Raw genomic sequence first — 21,882 nt, 5'->3', positions numbered from 1 at the left:
ATCTGATAAGATTTGGCATGAAGTAGATGGGTTGAAGGGTTTGCTTCTGTGCTCTATGACTCTGATTATTGGATTCGTGAAGTTTGGATATTTAGCTCCCGGGGTTCATAAAGATACAGGTTAAAATTAAAGTAAACAATTCAAAGAACTCTAATAGAAGGCTTTCTCTTAACAGGAGAAAAATCTGTTCGGGATAATGAGCAGTTTTTTAAAAAAAGTAATGTCAATCATGGTTACTGTACAAGTTAACCAGTTATTCTGAAAAACATCCAAGAAATTGAGACATTTAATAAACATTTGCCTCAATTTTGTAATTTTTACTGAGATGAAGTTATTACTCTGAAATGTTTGTTGCTTAAACTGATTATTTCCAGCATTATTATTTAATTAGATTTTGATTGAACAATGTGAAGTTAAGCATGCTAGGGCCCCTTCCCAGTGTGAGCATGTTTATTATTTCCTTTGGCATGACCCCATGCATTCTAATTAAATCTTTGCAGATTGGGGCGGCATGGTCGTGTACTGGTTAGCATAATACTTCACAGTACCAGTGAAAGGGGGTTCAATTCCTGCCACCACTTGTAAGGAGCTTGTACATTCTCCCTGAGACTGCATGGGTTTCCTCCCTCAGTCCAAAGACATACCAGTTAATTGGTCACTGTAAATTGTCCCATGATTAGGCTAGTGTTAAATTGGGGGTTGCTGGGCAGCACAGCTTGAAGGGCTGGAAGGAGCGCGGAAGGTGTTCCGCACGATATGTCAATAAATAAATTTCCCTTTAAGGTTTGTGTTCATTGTTTATTTCGTCTTTCTGTAGAGTTCAATTCAGACATCTGTTGTCCGAAGATGTCTGGGCATTCGTGGGGCATTTGAGGTGCTTTGTTGTGGTCGCTCAGCCAAATCTGGACGAAGGAATTCTCTGTAAGTTACTAAATTTGTAAGGCTTGTGTGGAAGTGTCATCTAAACCTGAGGTTGAAATATTCTTTTGTCTAACGTGGATTTGCTTTCTGCATTTTATTCTCTTGTATATTAATTCATGATGTCAAGGATCAACTTTATTTGCCATGTATATTTACACGTATTAGGAATTTGCTGTGGTGTGTTGATCAGGGCATGACATTGTAACCGGAACAACATTCAACAATTATAATGAACAAAGAATTGTATAAAAATGAATAATTATATATAAGTTAATAAAATTACTGAAGTTAGTGGTTAAAGGACAGATATTTATATAGAATATAGACTAGTACAGCACAGTAAAGGCCCTTCGGCCCACAATGTTGTGCCGACCCTCAAACCCTGCCTCCCATATAACCCCCCACCTTAAATTCCTCCATATACCTGTCTAGTAGTCTCTTAAACTTCACTAGTGTATCTGCCTCCACCACTGACTCAGGCAGTGCATTCCACGCACCAACCACTAAAAACCTTCCTCTAATATCCCCCTTGAACTTCCCACCCCTTACCTTAAAGCCATGTCCTCTTGTATTGAGCAGTGGTGCCCTGGGGAAGAGGCGCTGGCTATCTACTCTATCTATTCCCCTTAATATCTTGTACACCTCTATCATGTCTCCTCTCATCCTCCTTCTCTCCAAAGTGTAAAACCCTAGCTCCCTTAATCTCTGATCATATGGATATGGAATAAAATGTGCATAAATGCATGAATCCCAGCATGTATTTCCAATATAATCAGTTATAAAAATTAGTTTAAAGTACAGGTGTCCCCTGCTTTTCGAACGTTCACTTTAGGAAACCTCACTGTTACGAAAGACCTACATTAGTACCCTGTTTTCGCTTTCAGAAGGTGTTTTCACTGTTACGAAAAAAAAATTCAGCGCGTGATAAAAAATCAGCACGCGAAAAAATCAGCGCGCGATAAAAGGCAGCGCGCCCCGAGCAGCCGCTCTCCCCTGGATTCTCGCCGGCATTGCTTAAACACGAGCCTGTGAGCAGCCGTTTGCAAGATGAGTTCTATGGTATCGGAAAAGCCTTAGAGAGCGAGTAAGGGTGTTACACTTAGGGTAAAACTAGACATAATTAAGCATTTTGATCGTGGTGAACAAAGTAAGGACAACGTGAGTTTGGCTTGTGGAAGTTGATGAAGATGATGTTGAAGAGGTTTTGACATCCCATCACCAAGAACTGACAGATGAAGAGCTGATGCAATTGGAAGAAAAAAGGATAACAATCGAAAGCGAATGAGTAATGATAAAGTACGACTTTAATTTTGAAAGGGTACGTCAGTTTAGGGGATATTTGCAGGATGGTTTGAGTCCTTATTAAAGAACTGTGTGATAGAAAAATACGCGGGGCTCAGCACTCAAGCAAGCCTTCCACATCAGCCACAGCAGATGACGAACCTCGACCTTCGACATCGAGGCTGGCAGTCATAGGAGAAGATGAACTGCCTGCTCTAATGGAAACAGACGACGAGATGACACCCCAGTGTCCCACCACCCCAACCCCCAGGCCACGGACAGATATCGACTCGCGGAGAATGCAAAGGTAGCCGGGAGGCACACAGCACATCTTTAAGAAAAAGGCTCAAATAAACATGCTAATTAATTTGGCGCCGCCGACACGTAATTGTCGGCCCAGATCAGAGATGACGCAATCGGAAATCAGCACTGATCTGGGCCGACAATTACAGGCGGCACCTAATTAATTAGCATGTTTGTTTTGGCTTTTTTCTTACAGATGTGCTGTGTACCTCCCGGCTACCGCTGGACCCCTGCGTACTTCACGGCAATATATCGCTCAGCGGCCTGGAGGGTGGGGGCCACTGCACCACCCAAACTCCGACTCAGTCTAACACACCATCATCAGTGTGCTTGGCGCTGTCCCGATTCCCGTAAGTGATACTACACTGTACATACATTATTTCTACTTTATATCGGCTGTATATTTTTACATGTTATTTGGTATGATTTGGCAGCTTCATAGCTTAAAGGTTACTGGAGAACGCTTGCGCGTTTTTGCCGATGGCGCTTGCGTGCGATTTTCGCTCCAGAGGACAGTTCAGTAATGATTGTGGAGAAGTATTTCTACTTTATATAGGCTGTGTATTTATCATATCATTCCTGCTTTTACTATATGTTACTGTTATTTTAGGTTTTATGTGTTATTTGGCATGATTTGTTAGGTTATTTTTGGGTCTGTGAATGCTCAGAATTTTCCCATATAAATGGTAATTGCTTCTTTGCTTTACGACATTTTGGCTTACGAACCATTTCATAGGAATGCTCTACCTTCGGATAGCGGGGGAAACCTGTATTTACAGTGCAGTGATGGGGTAGTAGATACAGGAGGGGGTGGGCTAACTAGAGTGGTTGATCAAATTAACAGCCTGGGGGAAGAAACTTCTAACATGGCATGAAGTTTTTGTTTTAATAGCTCTATAGCACTCTTTAGGAGGCATCATTTGGAAAAGGCAGTTTGCGGGGTGGGTAGTGTCTGCAATGACTTTTTTCCCTGTCTTTAGCAATTTACTGGTAGATTTATGAACTTAATAATCAGTTATCTTGTTATATCAAATATCTGATGAACTAAACATTTGTAGAACTGTGTGATTGGAGGAAGTTGGTGATGAGCAAGTAAGCAATAAGATTGGGTTTTAAAACCCTCAACCTCAAGGGTTGTCATGGGAAGTCGGGAAGCAAATGCCAGCTGAGTGGGATCATGTGGTCTGGGATATGGCAGATCTGGATGGGATTTGGTTCGGATAGTGGAGGATTGCATGACACATCAGGATATCACAGTGGTTGAGTCCGAAGAATTTCCATCAAGACTGAGATTGAACCCAAGGGTAAGGAAGGTTGACGTGAAAACTGATTCTCTTTGAGTGCATTATGGTGCCGGAGATTTGGGATTTTCCCACTGTGGAAGGGTTGCAAATGAGCTTTGGCTGCAATGAGGTGATTTTAAATGTTCTCTTAACTTTCATTAGCAGAATGACGGTAAGCACCAACACTGTGCTCCAAGTCCTGCAAAAAGTAACCATGTCTCCAATGCACAAGCAAGAAATTATTAAGGTGAATGAAGTTTCCTTGAGTATGTGAGACACTCCTTGGTAAGAAAAGGGGGGCATCACTCTGAGAATATACACAGTAGCCACTTTGTTAGGTACAGGAGTGGAACCGGGTACGGTCTTCTGCTGCTGTAGCCTATCCACTTCAAGCTTCAACATGTTGTGCATTCAGAGATGCTTTTCTGCACACCACTGTTGTAACATTATTTGAGTTTCTGTCAGCTTGAACAAGTCTGGCTATTTTCCTCTCACCTCTCTCATTAACAAGGTGTCTTTGCCCACGAAACTGCAGTTCACTGGATTAAAAAAAAAAATTCTAAAAATTGTTGTGCGTGAAAATCCCAGGAGATCAGCAGTTTCTGAGACACTCAAACTACCCCGTCTGGCACCAATGGTTCCCAGTCACTCAAATTGCATTTCTGCCCCATTTGACGTTTGGAACCTCTTGACCATGTTCGCATGCTTTTATGCATAGAGTTGCTGCCAGCTGATTGACTGATTAGATATTTGCATTAATGAGCAGGTGTACCTAATAAAGAGGCCACCCACCGAATGTATAACGGAAATGTTCTTTGAGTTCTCACCTGAATTGTAATTTTCCCTTGCTTCATTACATCTGAGGAGGCGGATCGATCAAGAGTAGAAATTGTTGGCAAATGTGACCAAATAGGTCCAAATAGAATGTCTGGAACTCGGCTGAAATCACCTGACTCAGAGTGAAATGCTTTTTCAGCTGCTCAAATTGATATCGGCTGCCATCCAAGAATTCTTCTCTTGTTACTGCCTGCTTAGCTTGTTGGCTGAAAAGAGGCCATGTGCGTAGGGTATTTTATGCCGGGTTTAAGGGTTATTGGGGGAAAATCTCAAGTAAGTTTGGGCATGGGTTTTATTTATCTGTTGGGATGCAGCATGGAGTAGGCCCTTCGGCCCTTCAAGCTGTGCCGCCCAGCAACCTCCGGATTTAACCCGAGCAAATCACAGGACAATTTACAACGACCAATTAACTTGCCAACAGGTACATCATTGGACTGTGGGAGGAAGGTGGAGCACCCAGAGAAAACCCAGGCGGCCACGGGGAGAACGTACATACTTCTTACAGACAGTGGCGGGAATTGAACATGGGTTGCTGATACTGTAAGATGTTATGCCAAGTACTGTTACCATGGCCACCCCAGCTTGGAGGTGATGGGTTCGTCTGCAATTCTGGCAGCTTGCCAATATTTGTGAATTTTTAAAATCACTTTAAGTACGATAATGGCAGCAGTTGGAATGCGAATACAGTGCATTTATTTATATTAGAGCTTATTGAATAGTAGTTCTGCTTTGAAGCCTCTTTTTCACAAGAATGTAATCGGTGATGGTGTCTGTTTGCCAATTTGTAATTGCTGCAATCATTTGTACTTTTATAGCAAGTCAAGGCGTTCACTCATGACTGTGTTACAGCAGAGCAGTTTCGACTCCTCTTTGATGAATTGCAGAAGGAAACCATGAAAGAGGTTTGTGATCAAGTGGAATTAATTCTTTCAACACAACCACGCAGCACAAAATGCCGGAGGATCTTGGCAAATCAGGCAAATGATAGGGGAAGGGGAATGTGGTGGTGGGGGGGTGGGAGGGAAGAAATGATATGAAAATCTGGGAGGTGTTGGGCGCAACAATTAGGAGACTGAAGACACCCAACACTTTAATTCTGATTTCCATTCAGTTCTGACATGTTGGTGCATGGCTGCCTCTTGCGTCACAATGAGACCACTCTCAGTGTGGAGGAGCAACACCTTGTATTCGGTCTGGCTAGCCTCCAAATGATGGAATGATATCAATTTTTCATTCCAGTTTAAAAAAAAAAAAAAAAATTCCCACCACTTTCCTCTTCTTCTATTCACCACTCTGGCCTCTTACTACTTCTCACCTGCCTATCACCTTCCCCTGGGTCCCCTCCTCCTTCCCTTTCTCCTACGGTCCACTCTCTTCAATCAGATTCCTTCCTCTCCAGCCCTTTACCTTTCCTACCTTGCTGGCTTCACTATCACCTTCTAGCTGTTCTCCTTCCCCTCTCCCCACCATTTTATTCTGGCTTCTTCCCCCTTCCTTTCCAGTCCTGAAGAAGGGCTTTGGTCTGATAACATTGACTGTTTGTTCATTTCCATAGATGCTGCCTGACCTGCTGAGTTACTCGAGCATTTTGTGTGTGTGTTGCTTTGGATTTCCAGCATCTGTAGAATTTCTTGTGAATCTAATTCCTCGTCAATTTAGGTTTGGGATTGACTGATCTTGGGTATGAGATGAGATGTTCTTTCTGTGTACTGAGTTTTTGAAAAAGGATCTCGTGTTTTCCTGGCGTATGCGATACATAAACTCTTGGGTTTCCATTATAGTCCAGGTGTCGGTATTAACTGATGTTTTGATGACAGACTCCACCATCTTCATCAGGGATGATGCATAGACAGTCCAGTCCGATGGTATATACTGTATACTCAACTCCCATCATGCGTCCCTCGTGATTGGTTAGTCCTCAACCAATCAGGTTTCCGCTGTCCCACCTTCTTTAAAATTGTATTCCAGTCGTTAGAGCGAGACCTTCATCTTATATAACCAAATAACAATTACAGCACAGAAACAGGCCATCTCGGCCCTTCTAGTCCGTGCCGAACGCTTACTCTCACTTAGTCCCATCTACCTGCACTCAGCCCATAACCCTCCATTCCTTTCCTGTCCATATACCTATCCAATTTTACTTTCAATGACAAAGCCGAACCTGACTCAACCACTTCTACTGGAAGCTCGTTCCACACAGCTACCACTGTCTGAGTAAAGAAGTTCCCCCCCCTGTGTTAGCCCTAAACTTTTGCCCCTTAACTCTCAACTCATGTCCTCTGGTTTGAATCTCGCCCACTCTCAAAGGAACAAGCCTATCCACGTCAACTCTATCTGTCCCCCTCATAATTCTCTTGTCTTACTTCAGTGCTCTGTCACCAGGGTGTCTCAAAAGCCATTGGCACGGCACAGTAGTTTTGTGCCATCAAAGTCAGTCATATGGCCATTGCATATGCAAAAATTCTGGTACCGCCAATTTCTCTGGGTAACCCAAATTGTTAAACCTCCTCTGGTCCCCGATGCGGGTTTCCACCGTACCCAATCTGGCTGATAAACGCTGCTCTGCACACCCAGGGAATCCTGTAAACCTGTTACCCGGAGAAATCGGCGGTAGCTGAACATTGCATGTGTAATGACCACAAGATAAACTTTAACGGCCTGCTGAAGGAAGCCATAGATTGCAATACAGAATAAAAACTGTACAATACAGCGTTACAATGTGTGTGTTTGTGTGTGTGTATTTTTTTAAACGAGCAGTGCAAGAAGAGAAAACGGAAGTAGTGAGGTAGTGTTTGTGCGTTTAATGACCACTCAGAATTCTGATGGCAGAGGGGAAGAAACTGCTCCTGAATCGTTGAGTGTGTGTCTTTAGGCTCCTGTGCCTCCACCTCGACAGCAGCAATGAGAAGAGGGCATGTCCTGGGTGACGGAGGTCCTTAATGATGGATGCTGCCTTTTTGAGGCACCGCTCCTTGAGGATGTTCTGGATTCTGGGGAAGCTAGTGCCTATTGAACCGTTTGAGTTTACAACTTTCTGCAGCTTATTTTGATCTTGTGCAGTGCCCCCCCCCATACCAGACAATGATGCAGCCAGTTTGAATGCTTTCCACCGCATCTGTGGAAATTTGCGAGTGTCTTTGGTGACATACCAAATCTCCTCAAACTCATCATGAAATAGAGTCGCTGTGGTACCTTCTTAGTACCAGCATTAATATGTTAGGCCAGGCCCGGGACCGATCCCTCCCTTCTCTGCATATGCATGTGCCCAACTAAGAACTGCTTAAATGCTGCTTTTTTATCTGCCTCTACCATCACCCTTGGCAGTTCATAGCCGGTTCCTATCACTCTGTGTATTTTTAAAAAAAAAAAGCCTCTCTCCTTTGTACTTTTCCCTCTCTGTGTCCTCTACTACTATACATTTTAATCTGGGAAAGAGGTATCTATGCCTCACATTATTTTATGAACTTTCAAATCTCTGCTGGTGTAGTGTTTGTCCAAACTCTCCTCGTAATGCATGCTCTCTGATCATAGTCATAGTCATACTTTATTGATCCTGAGAGAAATTCGAGTCAGGATTAGGGTAAACCTCTTCTGCACCTTCTCCATGATGGGATGGAGAAAGAGAGGAAGGAAACTGAACATAATTTTGCCATTCTTGATTTTGTGTGTGTGTATGTTTGTCACCGCTGGTGTTTAAAGCAGCCATGAATATCCTCCATCTCTGGTTGTTCCCTGAATATCCACTCAGATTTAGAAGGATCCTTTACTGCTGCCTCTGTAACAATTTTGTTTTACCAGTCAGGGTTGTTAGCCCTGAGCTGAACCCCCAAACTTGGAGGACCGGTGGACCACTCTTAGTCTGGCCTCTGCCCTTTGACCTGTTTGGCATTAGTAACCCTACCAAGAGCCAAAGCACAAGGCCCTGACTCCAGCCAACACAGTTCTCCCGGGTTTTGAGGCATACAAGCCTCCAAGCCATGACAAAATTGCAATCTTAGACCATAAGACAAAGGAGCAGAAGTAGGCCATTCGGCCCATCGAGTCTGCTCCGCCATTTTATCATGAGCTGATCCATTTTCTCCTATTTAGTCCCACTCCCCTGCCTTCTCACCATAACCTTTGATGCCCTGGCTACTCAGATACCTATCAATCTCTGCCTTAAATATACCCAATGACTTGGCCTCCACTGCTGCCCGTGGCAACAAATTCCATAGATTCACCACCCTCTGACTAAAAAAATTTCTTTGCATTTCTGTTCTGAAAGGGCGCCCTTCAATCCTTAAGTCATGCCCTCTCGTACTAGACTCCCCCATCATGGGAAACAACTTTGCCACATCCACTCTGTCCATGCCTTTTAACATTCGAAATGTTTCTATGAGGTCTCCCCTCATTCTTCTAAACTCCAAGGAATACAGTCCAAGAGCAGACAAACGTTCCTCATATGTTAACCCACTCATTCCCAGAATCATTCTAGTGAATCTTCTCTGTACCCTCTCCAACGTCAGCACATCCTTTCTTAAATAAGGAGACCAAAACTGCCCACAGTACTCCAAGTGAGGTCTCACCAGCGCCTTATAGAGCCTCAACATCACATCCCTGCTCCTATACTCTATTCCTCTAAAAATGAATGCCAACATTGCATTCGCCTTCTTCACTACTGACTCAACCTGGAGGTTAACTTTAAGGGTATTCTGTACGAGAACTCCCAAGTCCCGTTGCATCTCAGAACTTTGAATTCTTTCCCCATTTAAATAATAGTCTGCCCGTTTATTTTTTCTGCCAAAGTGCATAACCATACACTTTCCAACATTGTACTTCATTTGCCACTTCTCTGCCCATTCTTCCAATCTATCCAAGTCTCTCTGCAGACTCTCCGTTTCCTCAGCACTACCGGCCCTTCCACCTATCTTCGTATCGTCAGCAAACTTAGCCACAAAGCCATCTATTCCATAATCCAAATCGTTGATGTACAATGTAAAAAGAAGCGGCCCCAACACTGATCCCTGCGGAACACCACTGGTAACCGGCAGCCAACCAGAATAGGATCCCTTTATTCCCACTTTCTGTTTCCTGCCAATCAGCCAACGCTCTATCCACGTATGTAATTTTCCTGTAATTCCATGGGCTCTTATCTTGTTAAGTAGCCTCATGTGTGGTACCTTGTCAAAGGCCTTCTGAAAATCCAAATATACAACATCCACTGCATCCCTACCACTAGCCTACTGGGTAATTTCCTCAAAAAATTGTAATAGGTTTGTCAGGCAGGATTTTCCTTTAAGGAATCCATGCTGAGTTCTGCCTATCTTGTCATATGCCTCCAGGTACTCTGTAACCTCATCCTTGACAATCGACTCCAACAACTTCCCAACCACGGATGTCAAGCTAACAGGTCTATAATTTCCTTTTTGCTTCCTTGCCCCCTTCTTAAATAGCGGAGTGACATTTGCAATCTTCCAGTCCTCCGGAACCATGCCAGAATCTATCGACTTTTGAAAGATCATCGCTAATGCCTCCACAATCTCCACAGCTACTTCCTTCAGAACACGAGGGTGCATTCCACCTGGTCCAGGAGATTTATCTACCTTTAGCCTATTCAGCTTCCTGAGTACTTTCTCTGTCGTAATTGTGACTGCGCACACTTCTCTTCCCTGCCACCCTTGAATGTCTGGTATACTGCTGATGTCTTCCTCAGTGAAGACTGATGCAAAATACTTGTTCAGTTCCTCTGCCATCTCCTCATCTCCCATTACAATTTCTCCAGCATTATTTTCTATTGGTCCTATATCTACTCTCACCTGTCTTTTACTCTTTATATACTTGAAAAAGCTTTTAGTATCCTCTTCGATATTATTTGCTAGCTTCCTTTCATAGTTCATCTTTTCTCTCTTAATGACCTTCTTGGTTTCCTTTTGTAAGGTTTTAAAAACCCCAATCCTCTCTCTTCCCACTAATTTTTGCTTCCTTGTATGCCCTCTCTTTTGCTTTAACTTTGGCTTTGACTTCTCTTGTCAACCACGGTTGCATCCTTTTTCCACTCGAAAATTTCTTCTTTTTTGGAATATACCTGTCTTGCATATTCCTCATTTCTAGCATAAACTCCAGCCACTGCTGCTCTGCTGTCTTTCCCGCCAGTATCTCTTTCCAGTCAACTTTGGCCAGTTCCTCTCTCATGCCACTGTAATTTCCTTTACTCCACTGAAATACCGACACATCAGATTTCGGCTTCTCTTTTTCTAATTTCACAGTGAACTCAATCATGTTATGATCACTGTCCCCTTAGGGTTCCTTCACCTCAATCTCTCTAATCACCTCCGGTTCATTACACAGTACCCAATCCAGTACAGCCGATCCCCTAGTAGGCTCAACAACAAGCTGTTCTAAAAAGCCATCTCGCAGACATTCAACAAATTCTCTCTCTTGAGATCCAGTACTGACCTGATTTTCCCAATCTACTCGCATGTTAAAATCCCCCACAATTATCATAACACTGCCCTTCTGACAAGCCTTTTCTATTTCCAGTTGTAATTTGTAGTCCACATCCCTGCAGCTGTTTGGAGGCCTATAAATAACTGCCATCAGGGTCCTTTTACCCCTGCTATTTCTTAGCTCAACCCATAAAGATTCTGCACCTTCCGATCCTATATCACCTCTTTCTAATGATTTAATATCATTTCTTACCAATAAAGCCATGCCTCCCCCTCTGCCTACCTTCCTATCCCTCCGATACACCGTGTATCCTTGGACGTTCAGCTCCCAGAGACATGCATCCTTTGGCCAGGTCTCAGTGATGGCCACATCTTCTTGTAGGATTCTCGATCATGACTTGAACTTAATACCCAGCTCAGTGCTGGAAATCTTTTTAGTCCTATTTTGTGTTGGGTGGGACATTTGTGTGTTTGATAGAACTTGAACAGCAGTAACTTTGGGCTTCAGTGGGAATTGAGCTCTGCATGAATCCTTGTTTTAATTTTCCAACACTGTAACGACTGCATAGTCATGAGATTTAGTGGATGAAAAGATTATACTTGCTCATAATTTAGAAAGGCCTCTCAAACTGACCTGTGTCTGGTCACTGAGTAACACACACACACACAAAATGTCGGCCTGAAATGTCGACTGTACTTTTTTCCTAGATGCTGCCTGGCCTGCTGAGTTCCTGCAGCATTTTGTCTGCGTTGCTTTGGATTTCCAGCACCTGCAGATTTTTCTCTTGTTAGTGTCTACTTACCTCTCACTTCGTATACTGCCTGCTTCTTGTTGCTTATCTGCCATCCTTCCTAATACCCCCTTTTCTTCAAAGAGCACAATTTTTGAGAATGACTGTGTAGATTTATTAATGTTAGTTTAGATTAGATTGAGGACATGCAGTCCTCTTTTATTGCCATTTAGTAATGTATGCATTAAGAAATGATACAATGTTCCTCCGAATGATATCACAGAAACACAAGACAAACCAAGACTAAAAAAAACTGACAAAAAACACATAATTATAATATATAGTTACAACAGTGCAAAGCAATAACGTAATTTGATAAAGAACAGATCATGGGCACGGTAAAAAAAAAGTCTCAAAGTCTCTCAAAAGTCCCATCATCTCATGCAGACGGTAGAAGGAAGAAAAACTCTCCCTGCCATGAGCTTCCAGCGCCGCAAACTTGCCGATGCAGCATCCTGGAAGCACCCGACCACAGCCGACTCTTGTTCCGTCCAAAAACTTCGAGCCTCCGACACCGAGCACCATCTCTGCTGAGCGCTTCGACTCCGGCCCCGGCAACAGGCAAAGCCGAGGATTTGGGGCCTTCCCCTCCGGAGATTCTCGATCGCACAGCGGCAGCGAAGCGGGCATTTCAGAAGTTTCTTCAGATGTTCCTCCGTGCTTCTCATGTCTGTCTCCATCAAATCAGGACTGTGCACAGTACCTACTTACAAATACGATATCATTTCGGAGCGGCCGCGCGTGCTGTGTCGCGCAGCCATCTTCTCCTCCCCTCCCTGTATTAACCCTGAATCTGTAATTAGCTTGGAATTTTTGCAATTTCTTGTGTTCTAGACAGTGAAATATTCATCAGTGTGAAATATTTTTTGAATTAGTATTTCAGAGTCGGGTTCAATAGCACCGGTATATGCTGTGAAATTTGTTAATTTTACAACAGCAGTATAGGTTTCTGTAACTCTTTCCTGATGGTAGCAATGAACATAGACCATATTCTGGGTGGTGGGGATCCTTGATGATGGATGTCGCTTTCCTGGGGCATCACTCCTTAAAAACGTCCTGGATGGTATGGAGAGTAGTACCCATGATGGAGCAGTTTAATTTGACCTTACTTTGATCCTGTGCAGTTGCCTCTCTCCCAACCAGACGATGATGCAGCCAGTCAGAATGCTCTCCATGGTATTATTTCTGTAGAAATTTGCAACTGTTTCGGGTGACATGCCAAATCTCCTCAAACTCCTAATGAAATATTGCTTGTTCAGAAAATTCCTCTAAAATTAATATTGTTTCTATCATTTAACTTGCCTTGCTCGCACAGAATTATCTTAACGGAGATGCTATTGTTTCAGTTTCTATAGGTTTGCAATCACAACTCATTGATTTCTAGTACATGAAAGTGTGGTCTTGGGAATACCCTCGTCAATTGAGTTTTTTGTTTAATTATAAACCTTTTATCAGAAATTGAGTAATCTCATGATCTGGATTTAACAAAACTGGTGCAAATCACTCTATGGCAATTTTTGCGATTTAATTTTGGGTGATCAAAAATCGATATTAATGCATTTCTTCCTTTCAGCACCCATTAAAGCCAGAATATCGATCACCGTTCCTGCAGAAAGCACAGACTCTGCTAAGTCACTACTACACTGATTATTTCGGGAACCTAATGGTTGTGGTGCACTTGATTTGCATATTTGTAAGTAGCTACACCTTACTTCTGTGGAATTCTAAGAAAAAGTGGGCATTCCAGCAAATCAAATTTCAAAGTAATTTCTTTAAATTGAAGAATGCTTATGTCACTGTGCCTCCCCAAAGTTCTAAGCTGAAGAAAGTACATTCGATCCTTTATTAAGGAGCCAGCAAAACACACTGAACTGAATGATAAAACTACTGAAACTAAAACTTAGCGATCTCACTCAATAAGCAGTCGAAGCATTTTCAAATGTACTTAAGCCAAGTGTTAAACATATTTAAATGATAAAGGATGCAGTCAACAATACAAGATCATTCCTGGCTGCCTTCCTACTCTAAACTGACAAAAAAAAATGACCTAAAGACAAAGCACGTCTACCATGCTCCAACCCATGTGACAAATTACCTCTAATAAATGTGCAACACAAAATACAATATAGGCAAATAGATACTGTACATTGCTCCCACACTACTTTTAATCCTCTAGCTCCATATGTTTCCGCTATTGTATGCTGGTCATCAGCCACTATAACTGTTGCAAAAATGAAATAGTGCACTTGGACTTCAGTTCCTTGTTCAGCTAAAGGACACGAGGAAAGTCCTTAAATGCAGGAGTGGAAATGTAGCAGTGTAAGATGAAATGCAGGTCATGAAAATTCTGGTAACTGACTTGCCGTGTTTTAATAGGTCGCATTGGTACTTGATGCAGAGAAGCCAATTTCAAAGCGTGATGAGTTCTTTTCCGGGGTAAGTCTTAAACGCATTTACTTTGGAAAATGAGCAGATTTTTTTTTCATATCCTTTCAATCTTTTAAATGACTGAAAGAAAATAAAACTTGTTATCTTGGGGCTTTTTCTCAGGTTGTGAATGGTTCCTTTGTCCTGTATTATCTGTTGGAAATGGCATTGAAAATCTTTGCTCTTGGCATTAAGGGTTATTGTTCGTACAAAAGCAATTTATTTGATGGGTTGCTAACTCTCATTCTAATGGTAAGTGTACTTCTTTATTCTCAATGGGCAGAATATATATGTGCTCTTGGCTGTTCATGAATTTAGTACATGAATGAGTACTTGAAGATTCTTAAGCTTACAAGATGGGCACCACGGTAGCATAGCAGTTAGTGCGACACTATTACAGCTCAGAACTTTCCGGAGTTCAATTCCGGTGCCATTCTGTAAGGAGTATTTGTACGTCCTCCCCCTGGAATGTGTGGGTTTTCACCGGGTTCTCTGGTTTACTCTCACCGTTCAAAGACCTACCGGGTAGGTTAATTGGCCATTGTAAATCGTCCCGTGATTGGGGTGCGGTTGATCGGGTTTGTCGTGGGTTGCTGGAACGGCGTTGCTCGGAGGGTCGGAGGAGCTGACACTGCACTGTATTGCCATATAAAATAAAAGCTATTAAATTCATGACCCGCCTCAGCACTTAATAGATTAGCTTGTAAGAGTTTAATACCGTGTCTGTATTATTCTGCAGAGAGAGATTTGCTCAAGTTGTTTTGCCAGTGTTACACTAGTTGTGCAAAAGCTCGTGAGAAAATTGTTACAGCAGTTTACTGAACAGCTTGAAAGTCAGGTTCTATATGCACATAGTGAGATGTGTGCTTGTTAATGGTGTTATCATTAACACTGGGAGTCGTGTCAATGATTTAAGTATTTGCAGTGCACGGTGTTGGAATAATTTTGAGACTTCAGGCGGCCACTCCCTCGAGTCTCTTTTCCTAAACCTGCTCTGACGTATTCTTTGGCTGAATGTCGACTGACAATTTAATTTGCCTGTTTGAAGTACTGCTCATTTGCTGTCTGGGGTAAAGGTGAATGAGAAGAACAATTTCTAAATGCTGAACAGTGTGACCATGAATGATTTTTGATCTTTTTTTTCCTCTCGTATGTAGATTCTACAGCTGTCATCTCTTGTACAATATGGCTTTCCTCATCCCGGATGGTACGCTTTGAATTTATTATCAATTAATAACTATTAAATCATGTTTCGGGGCAGCAAGTACTAGTTAACATAACATTATTAAAACCCCAGCGACCCGGGTTCAATTCGTCTACTATATGTCAGGAGTTTGTACATTCTCCCTGTGACCACGTGGGTTTCTTCTGGAGTGGGGGAGATCCATGGATTAATGCGCCACTTGGGCGCAAGTCGGGGGCTGATCACCCCCGGCTGGGTCGACTGGGCGAGGGTGTCTGATGATTAAAGACCCGAAACACCCTAAGACCCCGGGTTCATCACTGAAGACTTGTCCGAGCAGCACCAGAAGGTGTATTTTACAACTGTTTCTTCCCATGTTGGAAAGATTTAAAGGTTTGTATGTTAATTAGTCACATGGGTGTAATTACGTGGCACAGGTTCATTGGATTGGAAGGGCCTGGTACTGTGCTGCATCAATAAAAGATCAAGAATGTCAATACTCTGTTCCTACTAGATTTACAAACTCGCTCTCCGCTCCACGTTGACAGTACTGTGCAAAAGTCTTGGGCACATGTATGTAGCTAGGGTGCCCAAGGCTTTTGCGCAGTACTGTCAACATGGAGTGGGGAGCATTTATAAAATTGGCGGGAGCAAAGGATGTTGAGAATGGTTAGAATGGAGTGTCACGGGAGGGGTGTGGGACCAGTGGCAGAGAAGGAGCACCAGGAATGGGGGGGTGGGGGGGGCGGGTGGCACGAGAGCAGACACACCCAACCCTGAGACACCAGTCAAGGCCATTTGATTCTAAATAGGTTTATTGACCATTGCAGAATGTCTCTGTGAGGCTTCCTGCTCTCTTGCCTCTCCCTTCCCCTTTTCCCAACCAAAATTCCCCTCTCCCTGCCCCCTTCCGACTCTCAGTCCACAATGAAGACCCATATCAGAATCCGGTTTATCATCACTCATGTATATCAAGAAATTAGTTTTTTTTTTGCAGCTGCAGTACAGTGCAATAAATAAGATTACTACAGTACTGTGCAGAAGTCATGGGTACATATAACCAGGGTGTCTTAAGACTTCTGCACACTACTGTACACAATTTGTCTACACTTCAGATCATTCTCTGGGCAGTTAGTATTCTCGTAAGAGCACATTTTTTAATAAGTAATATGTATCTTGATCATTCAAAGTAGAACTAAAGGACAATAAATGGATGTTCTTTTTACCTCCCGATATGAGAGAAATATATTTTAAAAAAAAGATGGCTTTCTCTACTGATGGCACTCATGGCTTTAATAGTATGTATGTTTTCTCATCTTTTCAAAACCTAAAAGACTATTCTACTTTGCTTTCACCAGAATTGTGAAACTTGTAAAGTGTAAACTTGCATAAAAAATTACATCCAATCAGATTCTTTGAACGATGAATATTCAAAAGACATGAAGTACTGCTTAAAAAGTCAAATGGGCATATTGATCTGTAGGTGAGAGAACAACAACAACACTGGCCTTTTGAAATTTCAACTTCTAGCTTTTTCACATGCACATTTTAACTCTTCACTCCACACTGCAAAGTTGCTTGCATATTAAGTTTTGGTTGAGGTCTAAAAGATTGGGGAATGCATGGTGACACTTAAGATTCAGATTTATTTTTCACGTGTAGAGGTTACTTGAATACAAACAAGAACCGCTGAGAGACTAAGCCAGGTAATTGTGACTGTATGACGCACTTAAAAATAAGAAATTTCCAAATTGAAAAAAGTACATTTGATCTTTTATTACGAAACCAGCAAAGACGAATGATCTCACAGTGATTATTTAAAGAAAAACTTAACTAAATTAGTGATATAATGGTCTAATTAGCGGTCTAATAATGATATTAGTGATAATAAGCAGTTGAATAGCATAAATAACAGTCGAATAGCATAACTGTGATGTTAGCGCAACTAAGCGTTCAAATTAGTTAGAGGTTGAACAAAATTAGCAGCGAACAATAAAATAATCATTCCCAGTTGTCTCTAACCAAACTAGACTGGGCATTTAGAGAAACATGGTCTGATCAGGGACAGTCAGCATGCCTTTGTGAAGGGCAGATCATGTCTAACAAGCCTGATAGAGTTCTTTGAGGAGGTGACCAGGCATATAGATGAGGGAAGTGCAGTGGATGTGATCTATATGGACTTTAGTAAGGCATTTGACAAGGTTTCACACGGTAGCCTTATTCAGAAAGTCAGAAGGCATGGGATCCAGGGAAGTTTGACCAGGTGGATTCAGAATTGGCTTGCTTGCGGAAGGCAGAGTGTCGTGGTGGAGGGAGTACATTCAGATTTGGAGGATTGTGACTAGTGGTGTCCCACAAGGATCTGTTCTGGGGCCTCTACTTTTCATGATTTTTATTAACGACCTGGATGTGGGGGTAGAAGGGTGGGTTGGCAAGTTTGCAGACGACACAAAGGTTGGTGGTGTTGTAGATAGTGTAGAGGATTGCAGAGAGACATTGATAGGATGCAGAAGTGGGCTGAGAAGTGGCAGATGGAGTTCAACCTGGAGAAGTGTGAGGTGGTACACTTTGGAAGGACAAACTCCAAGGCAGAGTACAAAGTAAGTTGCAGGATACTTGGTAGTGTGGAGGAGCAGAGGGATCTGGGGGTGCATGTCCACAGATCCCTGAAAGTTGCCTCACAGGTGGATAGGGTAGTTAAGAAAGCTTATGGGGTGTTAGCTTTCATAAGTCGAGGGATAGAGTTTAAGAGTCGCGATGTAATGATGCAGCACTATAAAACTCTGGTTTGACCACACTTGGAGTACTGTGTCTAGTTCTGGTCACCTCACTATAGGAAGAATGTGGAAGCATTGGAAATGGGAACAGAGATTTACCAGGATGCTGCCTGGTTTGGGGAGTATGGATTATGATCAGAGATTAAGGGAGCTTTACTCTTTGGAGAGGAGGAGGATGAGAGGAGACATGATAGAGGTATACAAGATAAGAAGAATAGATAGAGTGGATAGCCAGTGCCTCTTCCCCAGGGCACCACTGCTCAATACAAGAGGACATGGCTTTAAGGTAAGGGGTGGGAAGTTGAAGGGGGATATTAGAGGAAGGTTTTTTACTCAGAGTGTTTGGTGTGTGGAATGCACTGCCTGAGTCTGGTGGAGGCAGATACACTAGTGAAATTTAAAAGACTACTAGACAGGTATATGGAGGAATTTAAGGTGGGGCTTATAGGGGAGGCAGGGTTTGAGGGTCGGCACAACATTGTGGGCCGAAGGCTGTACTGTACTGTGCTGTACTGTTCTATGTTCTATGTAAACAACAGCTAAAACAAAGTGTGAGTATGTAACTGTACTCATTTGCTTCTACCACACCCCAACACACAAGACAAGTAGCCATAGGAAACCCACAACAAAACAAAATAAAGACAGAAAATAGATACATGGCTCCTACAACATCTACATGCAAACATACTTGTATGTATTCTGCCTCACTTCCTACACTAATAACTAATTTCAGAACTGATTTTAAAATGTGATTTAAGAAAGTAGATCTAGAGCTCGTATAAATGTGCTTTGAAGTGTAAGGGGGTTTTGTCTTTTATGTTACTGCAGAGGCTAATTAAAATGGTTTCTTTGTTATGTTATAATCGGGAATGCTTTGTTATGTTAAACGCTAAGAAAGGGGGTGATAAGAGGATGTTACGAACCAATTGGGATAGTTGATATGACTTTGGTGTATCTGGAAGATTTGTATGCACGGGGTTTTGAGGCAGAAGGCGGGAGAGAAAGACAGAGGATGGACCAGGTGCTGTGAGTCCACTAACGGGGTCGGACCCCGAGGAGGGCGTTCGGCGAGGAGAGGAGACGGACTCGTGTAGAGCGTCTGGTCGACCACCGTTATTGGTCCCAGGCGGCCAGTGGAGGTGGTCGAGGAGTCGAAGGAAGAAGAAGAACGGTCTTGAGCTCCAACTTTTTTGTGCACGAAGAGATTGAACTTTGATAAGTGTGGCGCCTTTTATTTTCCTTTTATATTTTATTCTCTAATAATTATATAGTTCCAGTAATATCTATAAACTGTAAATAACTTAATCGTATCTGGTGTATTGTCTGTTATTTGGGCGGGGCGGGGTACATCACACAGCATCCACACAAACTATTACCCAGTTTGGTGGGGCCGAGGGCTGTTTCCCTAGACAACAGTGAGCCGAGCGACCCTGAGGCTGGCCGGGGGGGCTACAGAAGTATCAAATGAAACTTCAGATGTTCCATTGCTGGTGGCTATAAAAGTTTTATTAGTTGGATGTGCCTCATGAATGCCTTTTTGCCACAGCTGTCTATAGTTTGTAAGAAATAATTGATCTTTAAAACATCTCATCCCTCCAGGAATCCAGATTTGCATGGATTGCTCACTGTTTGGGAGACTGTTCGACTGGCGAACATGCTCGTAGTTTTCCGATTCCTTCGGATAATACCCAACATCAAGGTAATTTTTAGATTATGACATGCTGACGGCATTGTACTTTTGTTTTTGAAAGGGGAGTAGGTGTTTGTAAGATTGAGGTTTCATTACACAATCAGTTCAATTATTATACTTTATTGTCGCCAAACAATTGATACTAGAGTGTACAATCATCACAGCGATATTTGATCCTGCTCTTCATGCTCCCTGGAGTACATATCGATAGTAAATATTAAAAAGTTAAATTATAAATCATAAATAGAAAATAGAAAAGGGAAAGTAAGGTAGTGCAAAAAAACCGAGAGGCAGGCCCGGATATTCGGAGGGTTCCATTGAAATGTACATTTTCTCTAAATCTTGAGTATTTTTAATAAATTAGATTTCATGTCTGAACTGCATGTCTGTTTCAATGTGAAATTGTGAAGTTATCCATAACAAGATGTAATATTACATTCTCTGTATGAAAGAGTTAGGTGTTTCCCAGTTTGTCTTAACTTTGATCAGCTGTGCAGTTTAATAGAAATGCCCGAAGTGATTGGATTTATTGGTAAAGTGCATCAATATGCTTGATTATGCTGGAAAATTTTCCTGCAGTCTGAAGAGGGGTTTCCTTGAGTCTTTTCCATTGTCTACCCTGGTGGGGGGAAGTTGTGGATTCTTGCATCAGTGATTATTTACTATATTTCAAAAGGAATCCTGCACTTTGTCATCCACTATTGGCTGTGGTTTTGTCATGCGGTTAGTGCAGATGTTGGGTTGAGATAGTATGGCCTGCCAAAAGCTTTTCTATCCTTATTAGTTTATAATGTTAGAACTTTGTTTTCAGAATTCCAAAGTTTCCATGACAGCAACTCAACAGGAAATCTCAACAGAGTAACTTAATGTCAAATATAAATTCTCAAAAGGCATTTGTTTCTGAACATGGAAAGTATGATTGCAAATAGATTTTGACTCTTTGTTCAACTATTGTACGTAGTTTAGAATGGTAGTGGGTCATTTTAGGGTGTTAAGGCGGCTCAGTAGCATAGTTTGGGGTTTGATTTCTGTTGCTGTTTTTAATGAGTTTATGCATTTTTCCCATACCCATGTGGATTTCCTTCGGGTGCTCTAGTTTCCTCCCACGTTCCAAAGATGATGTGGGCATGTTTTGTAGCAATACTTGGCTGCCCTCAGCACATTCTCAGACTGTGTTAGTCATTGACACAAAAACAACACATTTTACTGTATGTTTCAATATAAGTATGGCAAATAAAGCTATCTTTATTTGTAGACATTTTTTGCTAGGTATTTTCATGGCCTTGTGTTTGATGAGAAAATCCAAGTGGAGGTATACTCCCATTTTCATGAGTGTAACGTGTTTCTGTAGACCAGTGGTCCCCAACCTCCGGGCCGTGGACCGATACATTGCCGCGAAGGATGCAGTTGTGGCCGGAACGCATCCAGCACATCTTTAAGAAAAAAGCCGAAATAAACAAGTTAATTAATTAGGTGCCGTGCGGCACGTATATATTGGCCCAGATCAGAGGCGATTGCCGATTGCATCGCCTCTGATCTGGGCTGACACTTATGTGCCAGGCGGCACCTAATTAATTAGCTTGTTTATTTCAGCTTTTTTCTTAAAGATGTGCTGGGTGTGTTCCGGCCACCGCTGCATTCTTCGCGGCCCGGAGGTTGGGTACCACTGCTGTAGACTACTCCAATTGACAATAATTGAACGCGATTTGTTCCTGAAGACTTTTGAATCTAGAAATGTGCGCTTTACATTGTGATGTCCGTTCTGTATAAGTTGCCTGATTTGCATGCTGGCATATTTTCAGGTATTTACTGTTTGTATTTTGTAGTTGACGGCATTAGTGGCTAGTAGTCTTCTTGATATGATGAAGAATCTGAGAGCTTTTGCTGGAATTCTTGTGGTAAGTATTGAAATTTTAATTTAACACTGTTACCCATTGTTAAGAAGACGATGCATTTTAAATTGT

At 42.3% G+C, this 21,882-nt stretch overlaps 1 protein-coding gene across 1 annotated transcript in view; it reads left to right on the top strand.

The window, feature by feature from the left end:
* tpcn2 (two pore segment channel 2) overlaps positions 1–21,882 on the top strand; it is an 80,511-nt gene that overhangs the window by 42,220 nt on the left and 16,409 nt on the right. The window contains exons 11-19 of the mRNA XM_063061701.1: positions 818–921; positions 3,951–4,035; positions 5,441–5,527; positions 13,415–13,534; positions 14,218–14,277; positions 14,392–14,520; positions 15,426–15,475; positions 19,828–19,927; positions 21,745–21,816. Of these exons, the coding sequence (XP_062917771.1) occupies positions 818–921; positions 3,951–4,035; positions 5,441–5,527; positions 13,415–13,534; positions 14,218–14,277; positions 14,392–14,520; positions 15,426–15,475; positions 19,828–19,927; positions 21,745–21,816 (807 nt within the window). The remainder of the gene's footprint in view (positions 1–817; positions 922–3,950; positions 4,036–5,440; positions 5,528–13,414; positions 13,535–14,217; positions 14,278–14,391; positions 14,521–15,425; positions 15,476–19,827; positions 19,928–21,744; positions 21,817–21,882) is intronic.

Source organism: Mobula hypostoma, chromosome 11 (assembly GCF_963921235.1).
Source record: "Mobula hypostoma chromosome 11, sMobHyp1.1, whole genome shotgun sequence".
In the NCBI taxonomy this organism is placed as follows: domain Eukaryota; kingdom Metazoa; phylum Chordata; class Chondrichthyes; order Myliobatiformes; family Myliobatidae; genus Mobula; species Mobula hypostoma.
The sequence above is the reverse complement of the archived record's forward strand: the minus strand, read 5'-3'. Positions and strand labels throughout refer to the sequence as shown.